At 38.2% G+C, this 18,879-nt stretch overlaps 1 protein-coding gene across 4 annotated transcripts in view; it reads left to right on the top strand.

The window, feature by feature from the left end:
- The window catches only part of gbf1 (golgi brefeldin A resistant guanine nucleotide exchange factor 1), a 60,186-nt gene that overhangs the window by 18,222 nt on the left and 23,085 nt on the right, over positions 1-18,879 (top strand). For 2 of the 4 annotated variants that reach the window (XM_032552609.1, XM_032552608.1), the window contains exons 4-9: positions 4,473-4,604; positions 11,622-11,740; positions 12,328-12,436; positions 14,066-14,126; positions 16,906-16,960; positions 18,784-18,819. In XM_032552609.1, coding sequence (XP_032408500.1) covers positions 4,473-4,604; positions 11,622-11,740; positions 12,328-12,436; positions 14,066-14,126; positions 16,906-16,960; positions 18,784-18,819 — 512 coding nt within the window. The remainder of the gene's footprint in view (positions 1-4,472; positions 4,605-11,621; positions 11,741-12,327; positions 12,437-14,065; positions 14,127-16,905; positions 16,961-18,783; positions 18,820-18,879) is intronic. The other 2 variants (XM_032552611.1, XM_032552610.1) reach the window with 1 other exon arrangement.

Genomic DNA, 18,879 nt, shown 5'->3' with positions numbered 1-18,879 from the left:
GGCTATGTTATCATTAAGGAATTTCTGTTTGAGTTTTTATGCAAGTGACTTCATTCAAGCTTTTAAGATTTTATCAATTCACCCTAGGCATAGAGCCGTTCAAAAGAATCCAATAGCTAGTGAACAACACATCAACACTCAGCAGCTATGACTCAGATCCTCTGATCATATAAGTAATCCCGGAGTTGTTTTCTTTCCACTAGTATCTGCAGCTTTTCTTTTGAGTAACCTGGTTTTAAGCCACTTATCCAATATTATTTTTAACACAATCCTTTGGTAAGCTAGCTGTAGCGTCGCACTTTGAGTTAACATCACGGTCGATAACATGCAGTACCTCACGGACCACTAGGGGCGCTCACGGGCCACAAGTGGTCCAGGGATCACAGTTTGAAACACTGACTTAGAGGGTCATGTTAAAAAGGAAAAGAGGAAAAGCTAACCCCTCTGTAAAAGACATTTTGACATTTAATAGCCATTAAATATTACTAATAGTATTAAGGGGGTGGAGGTACTATGCAAAGTTGACATTTTTTATCTTTATATTTTATGTCATTCTCTCATCAGACACACACCAGGAGTCTTGCTTTGATTCATTCATGCATGTTTGAGAAATCCTTGAATCTCCCATGGCAACCATTCATGGGTGCCTTAACGCCTGCTCATACAACCCACCGCCTATTTATCCAAAGCTCCACCTTGGAGCTTCGGCCCTCAGCCGAGCTCACATGGACCACCCCTCCCCTGGTCCTCCTCCCCCACACAGCTCCTCCAGACTGGCGGCAGCAGCAATCACGGTGCGTTCACACCAAACGCGATTTGAGCATCAGGTGCATCTGGTTTACATCCAAAGTCTACGTGGAGGCGCGTCCAGGGCCGTTGCGGCCAGCAAAACCAGCAAAACAGGTTTTTAAATTAACGACCAGCTCCTCTGTTTCTAAAAGTTCTGTTTCCTGGAGAGTAAAAAGTATTTCTCAGTTATTGAAGTATAATTAACTATCAAATAATCAAGTTTTGATGGTGTATTTTTTTTTTTTTAGCAGCTGTTGTTCAAAAATGAGAACTTGGTTGTAGAATCTTTGTTGTGAGAAGGCCATTGTCCGTTCACTGTTTTTTTCCACAGCGGTTGCAGCGTGAGCCTCTGTGTCAGTGCGCTATTGTGTCTTGTGTGAACAAAGTCAGGTTGATCTGTACAGTGCATGGTTTCTGAAATCCCCTTCCCCCCTGGGGAGTGCCATTAGTGAAGAGCTGAAGGAGTGCAGCAGGTGAAACAAATAAGGATGGAACACACACACACACACGCACACACATCCTTATGGCACAGTTTCATCTTAGTTTTGGCTTCTTTACTTTTTTCTTCTCAGTACAGTAACTTATATTGGCTTTGTTTGTCATCAGTTTTATGGTCCTTATAAAACGAATAAGTTTTGAACAAAATACTCTCCAGTCCAGCGTTGCGTTTTAAAGCTCATGTTTTGTGCGTTTTTCATAAATGGTCGTTTTGAGATTTTTGCCATGGTTATGAAAATGCAGCAACTTGTGTTGTGTTACTATAGCTATACTTTCCGTGTTCTAACCGAAAACAATTCCAACGGCTTCTTTTAATGAAATGTTTAAGACTCCTCTTTGGACAGACTGCTGCAGTTGTTAAGACTCCTAAAGAGAACAAAAAAAAAAAAAAAAGTAAAAAAAAAACTAGCAGTAATGAGGTTTCTGCAAGATTCCTGTGACAAGATCTCTGGTGTTCCAGCCGACCTCCAGCTGCGTCGGAGTTCTCAGCTGTTCCCTGTGTTGCTGCCTGAGAGTCTTTGCCATAGATCTAACCACCCGCCTTTCCGTCCTCTCTCACAGATTTCTCTCTTTGCCAACTTGCTTTTTGGTCACTTTATTGTTCACTTCTAGAAATACAGCTGGCTAAAATTAATTCAAATTATTTCCTTTTTTGAAATTGTCCTCTATCACCTTAGTATAAGTGCAAATGACTAGTCTGAAATGTCTGTGATCACCATAGATGAATTTTTACTGCGTCTGAATATTCATCAGGCATTATTTTCGGCTGTCTCAACGGAACTGGTGAAATTGAGTCAAATCTGTCCTCATTCTCAGCTCATCCTTTGTCTTTTTCTTTTTGGCTTGTACATTTGTATTCTCCTTTTCCTCCTCTTGCCCTACAGTTTAGGTGAGGTGAACGAGGATGCGTCCCTTACCACTTGAGCCAGAAAAGTCTTCCTACCAACTTAGTTGTAACTTTGTATAACATGGCATTCAAATAAGAATGAAGAAAAGCAGTTTAAAAAAACAATCAAACAACAAAACAAAATAAGTGAATTACATAGTCCGCCTCAGATTAGATCATGTTTTGTACAACTAAAACAAAAAATATGACTGTGTCAGCTGTGGACGAAATTTTACCATGTCGTCCAGCTTGGCTGAAGATGACCTGTGATCACTTGGACGGTCTTATTTTCTTATTTGCGAATCCGCAAAGAATTCTAAGACTAAAAATGGTTTCTAGTGATGCCGCTTTAGGGAACTTCCTCAAATTACAACTTAAACAGTGTTCAGGAATTTCCACGGAAAACTTGCAAAGCCTGGTGGTCGGCACGCTAGGGCTCTGCACCAGCAGCCCACAGTGTTTATGTATTAAAAAAAAATTTGTGTTGAAGTATAAAATGTTACTGGAAGATGTTATTTACAATTGCTAAACACAACAATATTTCAGACAAAAAAATAAATAAAAAAATTGGTATCGGCCCAAATCGGAATCGGCTGGTCAGGCCTTTTAAACATCAGTAATTGTTGATCGGCCAGAAAACTGCAATCGGTGCACCCTATTGCTTCTATGTTTTATTTCGATTAACTTATGTGTTTTTTTAAACATATGTTATAAATAAATTGAACTTGAAGCAACATGAACCCTGAAAAAAAGAGTCAAAAAGGTACATTAGAAAATTGAGCTTAGACATATGCTCTCGCTGTACAAAACTTGACAACATTAGTACCGATTGATTAGAGCTTCTACTAGAGCTTCTGATTCATCAAAATTTTGGCGTGCACTTTTGGTCTTTCTTGCTGCCTCCACAACGTGGTTTGTATAAATACAAATGCAAAGTGTATTCTGTAAGACCCCATAAGGAAATGCTTCTCCGCAGTAGAAATTACAGCAGTCTTCCCAAACAATTTCAAAGTTTTAATTTCTCCTGGGCTTTTCAAATTGCCTGCTAAGGTTGCACTGATAAATACCAGTGTGGTCCCATGAAATGACCATGTGGAGCTCAACAGCATTGTTTCTTCCTAATTGCCCCCTTCTGCATGTGTCGGTCCCATTCAGAAGAACACGGGGACCAAATACTGAAAATACGGATGATTGAGACGAGGGTCGAAAAAAACGGGGGCTGCAGTGAGCTGACATGTATCAAACCTCTCCCAGCAGATGGATGAAAATATAACAGTCTTCTTTGTTTTTTGCTCAGCAGATGAACAACAGAATTCTCCCTGGATTTCATTTAGTAGTTCTGGTCTTGTTAAACCGCTGGTTTTCTCCTCAGCTTAAGAAGCCTTGGCACCGCAAGTCAAGGACCCTGACTCTTAATTTAACAGCCAAAGAGGTCTCGATCAATAACCATCAGTGTTTGGTTTTGTGCCACTGCGTCAGTCAAAGGATGGGATTTTGCCTTGCTTATTGTACTCTGCTTCTTCACTGTTGCACTCCTTCAGGAAGTGTCAAGCAACTATAACCACTGACAGCTTGTGGAGGACACAACATTAGATAAGATTGACAACCAGAAAGTTTACATACACCAAATTTTGCTGAAGTTAAGTCCGATCAAGCTTCTCTTGTTTTAGGTGAGGTCAGTTTTAGTTGTGGAGAAAGGGCAGCCCACTTCACTCAAGGTACCCTGGACTTTTTGATTTGACTATTTTGAAGGTCTGGAAAAGTACGGGAAGAGCATAGGTGTATAGAAAATATTCCTTTTTTCACAGTTTGTTCTCTCTTTGTTCCTTTCTTTTTTCCGTCCTTCCTTACTTCCTTCCTGCCTTTCTTCAGTCCTCGTTTTGCATATTGCAAATTTAAAGCATACCCACGGTTGACAAATTGACCATTAATACATCATAATCTATTATATTTGGTGTAATATTGAGTCTGGAATTTTTATTTGATAAATTTGTTGGAGCCCCATGTACGAATGAGATTTTATTCTCTCTTTTTTTGTTCTTCGTTTAAACTTCCCTTGTAAAATCAGCAAGTGTGACCTGCAGGATCAGGTGGGTTTGGAGCAGTAAACTCTGCCTGATAGCCAATTGAAGACAAAAATATAGAAAAGAAAATGAGTAGTTGGATAGAGTTAAATAGTTTGGGCTTATCTCAAGTGCAATTGGTACATGTGATTTGCAGTACAATCAAAGAGCCTGTGCATTAAAAAAAAGATGAATCTGCTACATTTTTGGGCCTGACTGTGTGTCCTCTTCTGTAGAACTTTCAGATGTGGAACCCAACCTTTTCATGCGGCCGTTCCTTGAAGTTGTGCGCTCTGAAGACACCACTGGGCCGATTACCGGGCTTGCCCTTACCTCTGTAAACAAGTTTCTTTCATATGGCCTTATAGGTAAGAAACAACGACTTTGCTGATTTTAATTTTTATTTTTTCAGTGTTTTATTTAATGGGAATTAGTGATTTCATCTTCTAAAATGGTGTGTTCTCAGTGAACTTTCCTTAATCTAATCCAATGAATGGTGGCAAAATATGAAAACACTGCGAGCAATGCAAATACCAAACATTTTTTGTAAAACTGTTTAGGTTTGGCATGTATATATGCCTAACAAATAGTGTTTCAAACTGGCACGAACGCAGAATGTTCATTTCCAGAATTCTGTGTTCTGGTTCAAAGCTTTAAAAAGTGCATGCAGTGGGGTTTTTTTTTGTTTTTTTTTTTTAAATTGATGTTTCCATTAAGCAATTTTTTTTTTCATAATTCCAGTTTGCAAAATACACAGAAATGCAGCTATTGACTATTTTAGAGAAGTTTTGTTAGATTCAATAAATTGATCAATTCTAAACTGGCCACTTTTTGAAATTCTGAGAAAACATTAATGTTGTTTGTTCACTGTTATAACATGATGCCTGTTGTATATTTCCCCTTCATTGAAAAGTACAGAAAACCCATTAAATTCTAACTTCAAAGCCATGATTTAACAAATGAAAATATTCTTTTGTTAAATTAGATTACATTACACCTCTAGAACCATACCACCATCACAGACTGGAGCAGCAGCTGGGCCTCACCTTTTGTGATTCTACACTGAAAAGTGGTTCCCCTCTCCAGCTCTTACTCTTCTGCTTGGTTGTTGCTGCTTCTCAGAGCAGAGGCCAGTCCCAGGTGACTGCAGTGGTCTGGGCCCTCAGTGCCTGAACAGCTACACACTTATAATGCTGGAAGCAACTGCTGCATGTCTGACGAACACCAGTGAGCCGTAACCCTGGGCCATAATGGTCCAAAAATACAAAGAGACCAGAAGTCTCCCAAAATGTAATATTACCAATCAGCTGCTGGTCACCTCGCGCTGCCAGTGAGAAACAAAGATTTTGGCAAAAACAAGAAAGGGGGAAAAAAAAAAAAAAAAAAATCCAAAACATCGTAATCTTATGTTTGGGGGGGAAAAAATAAATAAAGGTGAAGCCGGAAAGATCCTTCTCTTTGTGGCTCACCACTTTAAACCCAAAGCGTCTGTCTGTTTTCACTCTTCACTGACGTATTCTACTCTAATCTTCCCTCTACTTCTCTCTTCAGTTATCCCTCATTCAGAATCTCAGTGAGCCACGGCCGTCATCTTCCTTTTCTTAATATGATTTTTAGATTTTATACATGAAAACATTTTACTGACATGATTTGCAATTGTTAGTCTTGAAAATCATAAATTCTAAAAAAAAATCATTGAAAATCTGGTCATAAATCAATATTCCCTCCTATGTATGGATTGCCCATTCTCTTGTCATGAACATATACACAAAGAGAACTAAATGAAAAACAATTATGCATTTCAAATATTCATATCAGAAACAACTTTTAATTTATTCCCAGCTCAATGAATGGTTTGATACCATTCATTTTTCTTTCACAGTCAAGTGGACATTCTGCTGTACACTACTCTCCTGTTTCCCTCTTAATATAAGCCTTATAACTTACTATACACTCTGAATAAATATTTCCACCATCCCTCAAAGCACCTCTGTTTCATTTGTTGCCAACAGTCATAACATTTTCATATCATTTATCATTTTGCGGGAAGTAAAATTTTATATTCAATCATGTAGAATTACAACTAACAAACTGTGTCTAATGTATTCACTCGCTCCTGGAGATCAGTTCTCACCGATTACACGTTTTGATACTGGCCTTCTACAGGAGCATGCTGCAGTCCATGCTACCTCTGCATCCAGAGTCAGCACAGCATTCTTCCTAAGTCTTGTGTGGGATGGTGCAGAATAGGCAGAGTGGCTCTTTAATCCATGATCATAAACCCAGAACCTTGAGGGTATCATCATCCTGACTTCTGCCTCACAGGACTCTGTTGTTCAGCTGAATGCATATCCAATTCCAGTGTACATTCCTTGTACATAAGGAGAAGGATTTTCGGGATTCCCATTGCTGTCAAAACTTTATGCGCATTATCGTCGTTTGTTTTCATAATGAGTCTATATTGAAGTGGTTGCTGGCCCTCAGAGCCATCGGAATCAGATTCATCCCGACTGGTTTTTAATGAATGTGGATTAGTTAGTTGTAGGCAAACGTATCTTCTAAGAGAGAAGTTCACTAGGTACGGCTCCTGTTTTAACCGTTGTCCCCTCAATTCCTTGCACAGAGTATGGCCAACCCAATTTCTAAATTCACCTCTGCTTCTGTGAGGGAATTTTTTTTCAATTGTGGAAATGACAGTGATGTACAAGACATCATTTTGATGTCTAGAAGATCTAAAATATTTGATAGTTTTAAGCTGTGTGGAAACAGCAAGACGAGACGTATAGAATAAACAGCAAAACCACTGACGCGTAGTATAATGCTGTCTATGTATTGAGCTAGCGGCAACAATTGTTGTCATGCCATCCACTCTTATGATTAAAAGATGGATGAAGGGATACAATTTTCATTATATATCAATTGAAGACTCTTGAAAGAACATGTGTACAAAATACATTTAGTATTTTACTGACTTCCTCTTGTACAAATTTGAGACAGATATTTACCTCCAGCGGTACAGGCAGGAGGTAAAAAAGTCTGATCATCTGACTTTTCACACTAGCTACATGAAATTGATTTTGCAACTTTTATTTGTGTCTCTACTTCAACACACCTGAGTCAAATAATAAAGTCATTAGCACGACTCTGGAGAACTTGACCTCACTTAGAGGAGGTGATTCAGCTATTTGACTGAAGTGTGTTGGACCAGGTCGACATCCAAGAGGACACCGGCCCTTGAGGACCAGGATTGCCCACCTCTGGAGTAGACGGACTATTATTTTATTTAAAAAATTCAATTAGCTGCCAAAACAATACTTTTAGAGCTTCTAGAAGTTAGAAAAAAAATGTCTGGCAACGCAAGTGGAAATATACTTTTTGACTCATCAGGGAATATACTTTTGGCAATTATTGCAACATCGTCAAATTAGCTGAGGGAGAGCAGTCTATTTATTAATGCAAAGTCTTACTTTTGCTGGTGGACCATTGGCACTGAATGTCCTTTTTACCCTCATCATGGAAATATTCACAGTTGCTTTAAGTGTGAAACAAGCATGCATAAACAGATGTTGGTTAAATGGTGTCAACTGAGTCAATGTCCCAACACCGTCCAAACAGCTGCAGTCAAAGTTGCAGTCAAAGAACCTGACATTGATATGCAGCTTGCAAGTGCAGTTGTTATTAGCCAATGAATAGATTTATTGTCATTGTTATTGAAAAATGCCTGTCTTAATTCAGTCATTCCATCATAACTTTTTGAAATTTATTTCACTATAAATATTACTGCGGTAGCACACCATTTTTCTCTACAAATACATATACTGTACAAACTTCCAGTATGTCTAATGAAAGTGATAGTTTGTGATTTTGGACCATATGTTAAAGTGATCTGGTTCTGGTTTGAAAACAATGGCTTTGTGCCATTAAGGCTGCATTCACACTGCAGGCAAATGATACCCAAGACGATAGTTTTCATAGCGTCTGCAGTTTGAACAGCCATGTCGCATTTCATCAAACTTTTACATATATATTGACGCGAGACATGCCTCGTAACTTTGGACTAGAGGGCGCCAGATGCAGTAAATCTGGACTAAAAGCTGCAGTATGCAATTTTTATCATCTTTGTTTGCCTATTTGTTCAAACTTTCACTATGTTGTGACAGTATGGTATGCAATAGATAATCTGAAAAAACTAATTGAGCATCTCTGCCTTCTCCACAACCAATCAGAGCCAGGAGGAGGGTCTTGGGGTCAATCAGGCCTCTCCATCCCACCTGCTTTTTGCTACGCTGCAGCCTCTGCTTGTCAACAGAGCCTGCCATGAATGCTGAAGATAGTTAGCATGACCACCGTTAGCTTTCCTGTAACAGTAAGTTGTTTCTCCACCATTGAGCAGCGAGTACATGAGCAGGTTTTACAGCGGTGAGACCTTCCTCCTTGCTCTGATTGATTGTTTTTGACCAAGAGCAGTTCATGTCTTCAGACGTCAATAGTAGCTCAGGGAGGAGGTGGAGAAGGTAGATCTTTTCACAGATTATCTGTCCCATACTAAACTGTCGCGACATGGCGACAGTTTTAACAAATAGATAAACATATTTTTTAAGCTACATGCTGCATCTTTAAATAATGGGAGAAAATTATAATTCTAAAGTAAGTCTGTCAGTGAAGCATCTCACCATGAAAATGTACTGTGATATCATAGCTTCCTGAGTCATAATTGAATTGTGAAGCTCTTCCTCTAAAATACATGCCCTTCTACTCTTGCTTGCAGTCCATTTACAAACTTCAGTTACATTTTCTGCCTTCTATTTTAAACATTTTCAAAATCAGAAGTTACATTTACTCTCCAAGATTTTCCTTGCAGATTAACAATTTCTCACCCTGTAGCTGTCAACTGAGCTAATATCAAGATGGAATAAACTGACAATTGAAAAAACATTCATTTTGTCAAATACTGCCATCTGCTGGCAGTGTTTGGCAATTTTCCTAGAATTGCTCTTGTTAATATTTTTTCTTTTATTATTCCAGTCTTACCAACACTTTTTTCAAGTTTAAAAGGATGAGCAACTAAGGCTTTGCCTTGACCCCGTGTCTTTTAACAGCCTTTTCTTTGTTCCTTTGTCCATTTGTCCTATTGGGTCTTCATTGTGCTGCTGACAAATCAACCATTGCTAGAAATCTTAGGCCAGTGGATGAGGCTCAGTCACTGAGAGAGTCATCTGCAGTTGCTTTAACCTTTCTAACCTTGTGACAATTTTTGTTAAACTTATTGGTTCTTTATAGAAATTAACCAGCAAGTAAAAACAGCAACAGTATTTTATTTCATCAAATATTTTTGCATTACATTACTAGAAATTATTTGATTCTGTAATCTCCAGTTTGAAGTAGTTTTTCTTTTTTCACAGACCAAATACTTGTTCTTAATAGGGGGCTGATAGTGGGACATTTAGTGAAGGTGTGTTTGGTTGGTAGTGTTTGGTTTCTACAGATTTGTAACATGCAGCTTGAGATCTTTTAAAATGAGCTGCTCAGACTTTTTTTCCCCTCTGACTCATGTCACGTATTTATAGCCAGTTTGAATGGCATTGTGTGGCAGCCGGTTCAGCCCTCTGTTGACTCTGCATGAGTGCCCGAGGGGTATGTAGGCAAACGACGGCCATCTTTAGGATCCATTCCCAGGAACCATCTTTGGCTTTTACCCATTAGGTAAAATGGGTGAGGACAAATGTTGGATTACTCCTCCACAGTTTGTGATACGATAGGTTTAAAATCCTAGATTTGCGCTTTCTGCTATTATTGTCAACATGGGGAGGACGTCTTCCATTTTAGAGCGTTAAGTAACATTTATATCCACAGCAACAAATAAAAACAACCAAAACCCCCTGCAATGTTGGAACCATCAACAGGTATGATGTTTAAAAGAAATGAGGCAGCTGCTGCTCTTGTTTTCCCTGCAATATTCCTCTGGGACACATCACATCTAACTTCTTTTATGAAGCATATCTTAACTCATTAATATATAATTTATAATATATATGCACACACACGGACAAAATTGTTGGTATCCCTCGGTTAATGAAAGAAAACCCCACAATGGTCACAGAAATAACTTGAATCTGACAAAGGTAATGATGAATTTATGCAGTGACTGAAAGTTATCAAAATGTTCCAAACATAACAGTAGTTTGCTAAATCAGATTGATTTTTATTTTAATCTATTTTTAGAGAACTTGGGTGTCCCTATAAACTTTTTTCCACACCAATTCCTGACATTGTGGTTCTACCCGTACATCTGCTCCTCCTCTCCCCACTACTTATTAGTTAATGAGTTGCTGCTCTTAGCAGAGACGAGAAAGGAAAACAAGCTGGGTAGCCTCTCAGATTTCCTAAACACAGACTACTGTTGCTCTGGCAGCCGATTCGTCCCAGCCTGTTTCCAACAGAAGGCCACATCTGGTCATCAGATCTCAGGCTTGGAAGCGCATTGGGCATCCGCCATGTGAGAGTTGAACTGCTGGTTGTTTGTTGTTGGGTTGCTTAGTTGGATAAGATACTTCTCAGACCAAAAGTTGTTGGTAATGACTTTGCTGCTGGGTTCAGCAGCAGACCTTGCATTGGACTGCATTGTAATGCATTTTATGCATTACGTGAAATGCATTACAAATTGTATTTTCAATTCACAAGTAGATCCCACATTTTTAGAAATTAAAAAAGTTCAAATCTGTCTGTATGGATGTGATTATGATGCATCACTAGGACAAGTAAAGATAAAGAAGAGGCAAACCTTAAATTTGTGAAGAATCATGATTCAGAGAACAGCTGTAAGTCCTTGACATCTCATCGCTTTAATAATAATAAAAATAATAGTAAGTTTTATTTATAGGCGCCTTTTCTGATTCTCACGATTTCTTACCCACCGTCCTCATTTGTTTATTTAAATGTTTTGGTTTTGTGTTCAATGTTGTCTTAGATATTGAGCCATTAACAGTTTAAATTGGCTGTTTTTGCACCAAATTCTGATACAAACCAATCACCATCCACAGATGGTCTTTATACAGTATCTCAATTCGTTTCAATGTGCATCACTGATTCTCCCTTTCTATTCTTTTTTTTTTATGCATTTAAAAAGCACAAGAGGTTTTACGCATGAGAGTTTTTATGCTTTTTACATTTTCTCGACTTTGGTCATGAAATTCATTTCACCGTTCTGAACGTACAAGCCTGATCAAACTTGAAAAGGCCTTTTAAGATCACAGTTTTGAGCGTTACATCAACAGCTAAGTGAATTTACTATTTATCGGATTCCCTGCTCCTCCCTATGGAGGTGTATTGTCATTGCAGTCTGAGCTGCACTCTAGTTAAGTGTTGCATTTCTTGTCTGTTTCTAGATGCTAACCATGAGGCTGCTGCGGAGGCTATCGAGAACATGGCAGATGCAGTCACACACGCCAGATTTGTGGGAACAGACCCTGCAAGTGACGAAGTGGTCTTGATGAAAATTCTTCAGGTACAACATGTGTTTTTCGCTTGCAGCAACGGGCTTCCATATCGGTGCATCCCTTCTTTAAATCTGTACTGATGGAACCGACTGTCAACACGAAGTTTATAAAACATTACCCCCTTTTCTGCTCCTATATGCGTAGTAATGTCTGATAAATTGGAATAGAAAAGCATGCAATGCTTTGAAATTCAAATCAATTTCCAAATATTTACATAGTAATGAACGTGTGCAGATTTTATTGCTTCATGTGGCTGTCTTTAATGAAGAACCCGACTTTGACTTTCACCTACACCTGGTAGTAAGTGGCCAGTGGAGTCGCATGGTTCACTGAGAGTTTGGACCTTTGGATTGAAATGCTATGTCATTTGTTTTTAAACTGCATGTTGAAATTCATACAGTTTGCCCAGGCAGCGTCTGTTGCTCACTTTTCAACGTTTTTGTTTTTGTACACTACACAAAACTTCAGGTAACTTTTTATAGCCGCACAAATCTTGGTAATGGCACAGAGAGCAGAATCTTTCAGTAGACACCACCACTGCTGGAAGCTAGTTCTAACTGGACCAGTTCTAACTTTTCCTTTTGTGCTTCTGTAGGTCCTCAGGACTCTGCTGCTGACGCCAGTTGGGGCCCATCTGACCAATGAGTCTGTGTGCGAAATAATGCAGTCTTGCTTCAGAATCTGCTTCGAGATGCGCTTAAGTGGTGAGTTTGTCAGAAAGTCATCAAACACTCCTATGACGTAATTCAGTACATCCAACCGATTTGCTAATATGAGTGGTTACCCGATGTAAATACACTGGCATGCCTTCAGTTTGTGACCAACACTATTTGTTAAATTCATATTATATTTGTAATTGGAAAGAGAGGTTTTAAACCCAGCACTGCAAATGCTGGCTTTAAAACCAGACGACAAAATGACGTGGAAAGACTTTGCAAATTGAAAAATACACACATGGACACAATTCAAGAGTTTATTTATTTTAAATAATTATGCCAAAGCATGCTTGAAAAGCAATGTCTGACTTTCATTTGTTCATTTTCGTAGAAAGTTTATTCATTATTACCTTTGTCAGACTCGAGTTATGTCTGTAACCATTGTAGGTTTGTCTTTCATTGTCCGAGGCGTACCAGCAATTTTGTCCACGTGTGTGTGTATAGTCGGTGGAAGCAAAATCTTCTTCAGTTGCTTTATGTAGTAGAAAGAGGATTAAACTCTGAAAGAGAACCACTTGTCGAGACACAATATGAATTTATTCAAGAGATACAAACAGGAATGTTTTAACTACAAGTTCCTTCAAAAGAGAAGTCTTCATAGTAGACATAGTAGACCAGTCTGGTTAAAGATGACAACGTATTTCAAACCATTACTGGAGCCATTCAGATAAAGTGGCTTATTAAACAGTTTTTCAGATGCTGTTCCCCAAATACAAAAACTACTGTCTGGTCTAAATTTAAAAGTTAAAAGTTATCCAGGTTTTAATCCCGTAGTCTACACAAATTAATTAGATGCTCATTAAAAAACAAACAAACAAACAAACAAAAAAACAGGTCGTTGCTATTTAGATGCTCACACACTTGATCAGCAACTATTTTTAAAGAATTTTAGAAGAGAAAGGAAGATTAGAAATAGGTTTTGGAATTTTTACCTTGATCAATAGAGAGAGTCTCTCAAGTAAAGACGAATTGTGGTGAATTTAAAAGTCTGCGGTCCGTATCAGTTTACCAAGGACAGGTTAATCACGTCAGTAATGGGGGCGGTAAGTAAAAGGAACTCTTCTGTGAATAATTTGGTTGGGATTAGGATCTGACGCTAAAATTGTAGACACTTTTAGCTAGATGAAAACTGTTTGTAGATCAGGTTTTAAAACAATTCTAAGCCTACCTCTCTTACTGTAGACCTTTTTATTGAATCAACTTTATACATAAAGATTTCTGTGAACTCGTTATTGCTGAGTGCTGTTGGAACGTTCAACAGAACTATGACTGTAAATGACGCTAATGTACTAAAATAAAGTCTCTCCTGTTCACAATAAATATACTTCATTCTAAATTGTGTATTAAAAGCTTTTTTTAACAGTAAATATTCTACGTTTTGCAAGGTTGCTCCAAATGTGGATGTAGTCTGCCATTTTCTAAAGCAAAATGGCAGACTACTCCGAATTAAACAACAGCTTCTGACTAATTACCTTCTTTTTCAAGACTGGTATGTTGTTTTGTTGCCCTGTAATCTATTAAATAACCTTTGTTAGGATTAGATTTTTTTTTTATTTCATGGTAGGATATAATGTCATTTTGTTTGGTTCTTATGCATTTTTCCCTTTCTGCTTGAAGAACTGCTGAGAAAGTCTGCAGAACACACACTGGTTGATATGGTTCAGCTGCTGTTTTCCAGGTAAACATTTCTCCAAGTTAATATTCCATGAGGGTATAGATTGGTGATGTGTTTGTAGTTTTCCTTTACAGCCACCATTTCTGATTAAACATATTGCAATTAGCAGACGTTTATTTATTAGCCAGACTGCTTGTGTTGATCTACCAATCAGTGGAGAAATGTAATGCAAAGGGTAGTTCAAAACTCGATGATGTCTCATCACAATCTTTTTCAGTTTTGAATTGAAGGTTGAGAGATTTTTGCATGAATGTCTCTAAGGGGTTGTTGAAAAAGCATTCATATAGCTGTTCCCTCGTTAGCTGGGGCAGCGAGTCAGTGATTCATCAGTGCCATTACGTAACCCCGCCCCCCACCCCCGCACCCCAAACCAGATTGCCTTTGAATTCAGCTTCTTTTCACCTCTGCTCTTTGACAGAGGATTTATCACACAGTGGGGGGTCCACTCCACTCCACCCCAGTTTTTCTTTGTTTTTCTTCTTTGTTTTTTTTTTTTGTTTTTTTTTACTTTAAACCCAATGCGGCCTTGTGTACATCTGCATAGTGCGGCCTGTTTCCTTCATTATTTTCGCTCTGATCTTTTTCTTAGTCCTGACATATTGCTCTCTTTTCCCCGCCCACTCGCCCACTCACCCAGTGATTGTGGATAATAGAGATGTGAGTTTGCGCGGGCTGCACTCTCACTCCAATAACGCCGGATAATGAGCAGCAGGTCTCCTCAGCTTTTGGGAGGAGACTTCAATTGCCTGCTGAAAGTATTAGGCATGCTAATCTGTTGTGCCCACAGATCATCCTATAATACTGCTTGAAAGACAACACTTTATTACTATGGAGTTAATGTCAGGAGGGGGTTACAGGCGCCTGCTTAGAGTGTGTGTGTGCGTGTGTGTGCATGCCCACCCGGCTGTGACATCTCATTTTTCAGCTAAGCTTTAGTGCCTACAGAAACCTTGTGTCACACATCCACTTATTTTAGCGTGACTTCAGAAAATAATGCAGAGTTTTGATTGGCTCTCCTGAAGATCCTGGGGTTCCCACCATGAGATTAGCTTTTCAGCAACTTAGAGGAACATTTGCAGCTTATTTGTTTAATTCTTAACCAAAATGGGAGTGTAGTTTAGAAGAATGTGCTATGAAAAATGTCTTTGTAGTAATAAATATATCACTCATTAGCAACATTTTTATTTAAAATCACTTTTAATTTAGGAATTATTGGGCAATTCAGATGTTTAGAAACGGATCGTCGTGGGTTGGATTGATCAGTTTACTTGTATATGTATGCCACTATTGTCAATTTAATGTTTAATAATCTCATAAAATACATTTTGATGAATATCACAAAAGCAGTTGAAAATGCAGGAAAAGCAGAAAATTGGACATAATTCCTTCTATGGTGTACAAAAGTATTTGCAACTTGGAGGAACGAGCAACTGCCTTTTTTTATGTGCACAAGTGACACAATGGTTTGAAGATTGAGCAAGTAGTTTAGAGAATTTAAATTCTGTTCTGAGAAATGCACCAAAGAAACTTAGAAAACTGTGAAACAACGTACGTGTTACGGGGCATAAAATTGAGAAAGGTAAATGGAACTATTTCTACTTTTAGGAATTAGTGGTAGCAACACACAGGACAATCTAAACTGATAATACTAGAAGGTTTTCCAGGTTTATTGCACTGGGACCAGCCCAGATTATGGTACTGTGCATCATTTCTGGTCTGCGATCGTCTTCGGATCCCTGAGAGTGAGCTGGAGGCTGTCCCTGGGGAAAAGGGTGATCTGGACTAGTCAAAATGTATATTCAGCAAATGGATGGATACGTTAGGGCTGAATGAACAATCAATTGCACAGATAAATCAATTAGATAAATAAAATTTTCCCCCCAGAAAACTTGCTAAGCCCAGTGGTTGGGCGCTAAGACAGTCATTCATCCAGGGGCCTGTTGTGTTTTTGAGTTTAAAAATGTTTAAAGTTGACAGAAAATTTGAAAATATCACTTGATAATTATGTGTTATTGAAAGATTGAAGATTAATACCTGAACACCAACTATAAAGTCTTTAAAAAAAATGCAAACATTTTAAAAAGTCTTAAATAAATAAGCAATGCTTAGCCTGGGGGAAACCCTGATTTTTTTTTTTTTTTTTTTTACCATTTTAGAAAATGCAATGTTTCCACACCTCAGCGTGACGTCATCCCGCCCGGCCCCCTACTGTCTTGCTTTGTAGCTTGTACTTATTGGGACTTTGAATTCAGGTCGCTTCCTAGAAGAGACGATTGAAATAAAAGCAAGTTTTAGAAAAAATATTTGTGGTTTATCAAAACAAAACAACAACTGGTGCGTATGAAATAATCTGAGATTTTATTATTAAGCCATATCATTCAGCCATAGGATACATTAATGAAAAATGTGAAAATTAATATGACACCATTTTTGGGGGGCAGTAGAAATGATTGCTGCGTTTCAAATAAAAGCAATTAAATCCTAAAATGTTTTGGTAAAATGCTGGTTCTGTAGCTGAGCCCAACAAGGCTTGAATCCGCCGTCTAGAGAAAACTAACTGAAATATAATGAAGGCTTTTGCTGTTGTACAGCCTAATGAAAAAGATTTTTGTCAAAAGATGTTTAAAATCTCAATACATCCACTGTACATCAAAAAATGTAAAGTGGATGCATTTTATCATTGGTTTCATTGTTTTTCTAAGCTTTGTTTTGCATCAACCTTGAGCTTATGTCAATATCATTTGCTAATAAACTCTACTATTTCAACTATTTGTCTTTGTAGACTACCCCAGTTCAAAGAAGAGGCAAAGAGTTATGTGGGCACCAACATGAAAAAGGTAACATGACTAAGATGCTAAAATTTGATTTGCTTGCACATATTTCACTTATTTTTTTTTTCTTGTGTAGGGCTTTCTCTTCTCTTTTTTTATTTGTTTCCATGGTAGTTTGTGTGGCTGTGTAGTTTAGTTAACTATTGTTTAATAAGCTGGGAAAGATGAACGCTTTACATAATGAAACATTCCAGTATTCAGATATTGGTAAATTCATCTACCCGTTTTCATAAATTGCTAAAAGTGTGGCTACATTGTTCTTTTACACTCTCGTAATGAATGTACAGCTCATGTCAGCTTTCCCCTAACATGCTTCTGTCACTTTATTTAAACTCGGTTTAATTCTAACAATTTCCAAACGGTGGTTGATGAGGTGCTTGAGGGTGCTCTGCTTTGCATTAAAGTGTTTAATTGTTCCAGTTGATAAAAAATAATTCTTGCAAACATTCATCAACTAGGAAATGGAGATCAAATTCTCATTTTGAGGTTTCACTTAACCCTCGAAATGAGACAGTCGGGGCAGCTTAGGCATTAATTTGCATAACTATAAATAATTGCTTAGGGCAGTTGTTAATAAAACTAGTAATTTAGATCAAATGTACCAGTTCAGTGCACCATCTGATTATCAGAAAAATAACAGCAAAATAGTTCAGTGTTAGTTATTGTCTTCAAATACCAGCCTGACAAGGTTTAGGTATTAGATCAACAATAGATGAAGGATTAAGTTCAGCACTGGCTTTTTTCAAACCGCAAGACACTTGACACATGTAATGAACCCAATTTAGAGTTTATTAACACAGAGATTTTTTTTACAGTTAGGTACTTCAATAGTCAACTAAGCCATTAATAGCAGTGTAAGTAACTGTTGTACCTTTTGAATTTGAGTATTACAAATTAATGTAGAGTTGAGGTGACAAAAGCAGATTTGTGTGTTTATTGAGAAGCAGTCAAAACTGAGATGCACTTTTTTTCACTCAGGTTTTCTTTGAACACTTAAAGATGTCTCTGCTAGAGGTGCACCGATTTATCGGCCAGCTGATTTACAGACGCAGATTTCCTTAATTTTGGGAGATGGGTGATTGGCCGATACTTGTACATGAAGCAGATCTTATCCACCGATCTTATCTACCTCAGCAAAGGCCTAAAAAAATCAGCCACTGTCCTCTTCTGCTTTCCCATGAGAGAGGTTTGACTGATAGACCCGCCCACCAGGTCATATCTGCACATTTGCAGTTAATAATTGTCGCCCCACTGTTGCCCACTCAATGACTTTCTTGCTATACTTAGCGACATTTTAGACAAAAAAAAATGGTATCGGCCAAAATCAGAATCAGCAGGTCAGGCTTTTTAAAGATCGGCTATCGGCCAAAAAACTGCCATCGGTGCACCGCTAGTCTCTGCATAACATATGTCGACTAACAGCTCCACTATCAATAACGCTTCACTTCTTTAGACCATAGTCAGCTTAACAAATTGCAAATACTCGCTTCCCCTCTCTCTTATGCCCACATAACTGGTTCTAATATTTAGTGTAGATCTCTGTTTTCTGGGATGTGGCCATTTTGAAAGATGTTTAGATAAATAAAGTATTTATCTGGCTTCAATTCTTCATTGCCTTTTTATGTATGTACTGCATTTCTTGCTCCCTGCTGGTTGGACAGTCTGCAGTGTATCCTTGTTGTGTGCTTTACTCCAAACCTTTCACCCAGTTTGGAATCTGAACTTGTCCTCCCATGCATGAACCGTCCTGCTTAAGCATGTCATATGTTGGCTTGTGAAGTGTTTTGTCACTAATCATGGGCAACTGCCTCCTCCTTTTCTCTTCTGAGGCTTACAATATCTTGTGGAAAAACAAACGTGTTCAGGTAAGGGAAATAGCTTAAGTTGCTAGTAATGGGAAATGTTTTTGTCCAAAAGTTTGGGTG

This window comes from Xiphophorus hellerii, chromosome 22, assembly GCF_003331165.1.
Source record: "Xiphophorus hellerii strain 12219 chromosome 22, Xiphophorus_hellerii-4.1, whole genome shotgun sequence".
Classification (NCBI taxonomy): Eukaryota; Metazoa; Chordata; class Actinopteri; order Cyprinodontiformes; family Poeciliidae; genus Xiphophorus; species Xiphophorus hellerii.
The sequence above is the reverse complement of the archived record's forward strand: the minus strand, read 5'-3'. Positions and strand labels throughout refer to the sequence as shown.